Source organism: Hipposideros armiger, unplaced genomic scaffold, assembly GCF_001890085.2.
Source record: "Hipposideros armiger isolate ML-2016 unplaced genomic scaffold, ASM189008v1 scaffold_74, whole genome shotgun sequence".
Classification (NCBI taxonomy): Eukaryota; Metazoa; Chordata; class Mammalia; order Chiroptera; family Hipposideridae; genus Hipposideros; species Hipposideros armiger.
The window spans coordinates 2572286-2575126 of NW_017731424.1; the positions used below are offsets into that span (position 1 = coordinate 2572286).

At 34.5% G+C, this 2841-nt stretch overlaps 1 protein-coding gene across 4 annotated transcripts in view; it reads left to right on the top strand.

Annotated features, from left to right (window-relative positions):
- The window catches only part of INPP5F (inositol polyphosphate-5-phosphatase F), an 88397-nt gene that overhangs the window by 43441 nt on the left and 42115 nt on the right, over positions 1-2841 (top strand). For all 4 annotated transcript variants that reach the window (XR_002124031.1, XM_019642940.1, XM_019642943.1 and 1 more), the window contains exon 3: positions 2490-2626. Coding sequence is in view for 3 of the 4 variants with exons in the window: in XM_019642940.1 (XP_019498485.1) it covers positions 2490-2626 (137 nt within the window). In the remaining variant the exon portion in view is untranslated. The remainder of the gene's footprint in view (positions 1-2489; positions 2627-2841) is intronic.

Here is a 2841-nt window from a genome sequence, read left to right on the forward strand (position 1 = left end):
TTGTTTGAGATCATTTATATTATATTTTCTCAGATTTAATCTTTATCATAACTCCCCAGGTATATTGAACTTCAGTCTGTAATAGTTTTTTAAAAGAAGCACCTCAATTTTTCAGATTCATGCTATATGAGTAGCTAAACTCTAAAACTAAACTCTAAACTCTAAAAATATGCATATTTTATTTTAAAATGTACTTGAGTTCATAAGTTGAATTTCAATATTGACAATACCAGTGTTTTTGTGGAAAAAGGGATGCCTTCTGTTTTCCCAAGTGAGTTTATGTATACAGTAAAACCTCTGTGTTTGAAAGTTAATATTTTATGTTTTGGCATACCATTAGATGATTTATTGGAAAGGCATTTATTACATTTGGTTATACAAATCGTGTTTGTCATTGCTGTAATTTATTAAGGTCACAATTCACAATGTTAACATAAAATGAATCCAAAGCCAACTGCAGCAACAAGGCATAAACTTGGAAGAGAGCTTTCTGTTCTGGCTTGTCTGGTCATCTGCCAACGCTCTAAATTGTTCTTCACCTCACAGAAATTACTCCTGCGAGGTTAAGAGATCTGCAGTAAGGATTTCCTTTTATTCAACAAAATGCACTGACATTCAACAGTATATTATGCATTATGTGCTTTATTATGTGGTAGGTTTATTATGTGTTGGGTGCTTGGTAACTTTGATCCATGCCTGACACACTTCCCAGCATATGGTAGGTCCTTTATTAATGTTTAATGATAATGAATAATGAAATGGCCTGTAAAACCCTTGAAACTTTGCAGTAAATTTCCACCCTGCTTTATAAAGAATTACAAAACGCTCCCAAACTCTTGCATTTATGAAATGTCTAAAGCACGCCTTCAAAACACTATCCCTAAAATGAGACTTGATTAATATCTGGGAGGTGGGGGTGGGGAAAGGTGGGGGGGAGGCTGAAATTGAAATATTACATATAGCTCTTACAATTTTTTTTCATATGGAAAATACATACCTATTATGTTATTTTTCTATAATAAATTCCTGAAACGCTATTTCAATTATTTTTATTTTAGGTGCTAATTAAGTAGTACAGCATTGTTTTTTTAAACTGAAAAAATGCTTTTGCATGCTGTCTTTCATAGACTATTTCTCATTTAATTAAAAATCTTCTGAAGTAAAAAACTGGATTGGAAGGATAACTTTGGGGCCTCTGGGTGTTTTCTTCTTTGTCTCATGTATTTATTTAAGATTTCTTTTGTTTTACCATCTTCTTCCCGTCCTCCCCCTTCTCAATATGTTTACTGTTTTTCTCTGTTTTCATGTACACATAAAGTAGTTTTGGAATTGCTGACCCATACCGTCCTTAAAAACATTCACTAACAAGACTACAATATTGTGTACAGTCTTTTGTGTCTTTATCCTTACAAAATACTATTTTCCCAAGTTACTTAGTTTTTTCTTCCCTATCTACAGTGTGGTGATATTTTCTATTTGTAGCAGAGTTGGATTACTATTTGCATTTCGTTTGGCCTTTGCCCCACATTCTGGTTGATTTGAACTATTTATTTTTGAGGAAAAGTGAAACATTACCATGGTTCTAAGAATCACAATTATACGAAAGGGCATTCTCTGGACTCATTTCCCTGATCTGTTGTTTTATCTTCCCATTCCCCCCTTCTTCCGTCCTATTTCCGCCTACCCCCTGTACGTGACCATTCTCATTAATTTCTAATTTATCTTGCCTCTTCTTTTTATGACAAGTGAGCAGATATATGCATATTTCTTCTTACATAATGAGTGGCACACTCTCCATACTCTTTTGGACTTTGTTATAATAATATATCTTACTATATGATTATATTATATCCTTATTATATATGCATTAATCTATCCAGTTTATCCACTTAATATATCCAGGAATCATTTCTTATCAGTTCATAGCACATTTCTAATTCTTATGTACAACTGCATAGTACTCCATTGAGTGCATGTGCCATAGTTTATTCAACCGTTTTCATATGTGTGGGCAGTCGTTTTCAGTATTTTGCAATTGCAAACTGCTGCAATGAATAGACTTGAGTGTATATGTTTGTGCATTCTTGTGCATCTTCGGGGTAAATTCACAAGAGTGGGATTGCTAGGTTAAAAGGTAAGTGCATATGTTAGGTATCACTAAGTTTTCCCCCAGAAAAGTTGTATGTGTTTGTAGTCCCACCAGCGCTGTATGAGTGAGTGCCTGTGTCCCCACAGCCTTGCCAGCAAATGTGCTGTTGTACTTTATTTTCCCCAATCTGATGGGTGAGAGTGGTATCACTTTAATTATGAGAGATTGAACATCTTTTCACATGGTTAAGGTTATACTTTGTTGTGTGCTTTACTTTAAAGGGTTATATCTCATGCACATTTTTGTTGTTGTTGTGTGGTTGTTATAATATTCACCTTCAGCTTGTCAGTACAGTAGCACTTTCTAGATACTAGACATTAATATGACTTTTCTCTTTCAGATCTTCCATGGTGGCTTATTTTAATTCGGCAGAAAGCGCTGGTGGGAAAACTTCCAGGAGACCATGAGGTCTGTAAAGTTACCAAAATTGCTGTGCTATCACTTTCTGAAATGGAACCTCAGGATCTTGACCTAGAGGTAAGATGCTGTCTCGGGAAATTTAATGGAAATTTGATATAAATATGATAGCAATTATGAGGGTTTGGTTTGATAGACCAGAAGCATACAATTTTAGAGCTGGAGAATATCTTTAAAATAATTTTATCTTCTGATTTTTAAGCTTTATTTTAGTAGTGGAACCTTTGTTTCAAAATCTGTGACACCCAGTATACGAGACCCGTAACAGCAGACCT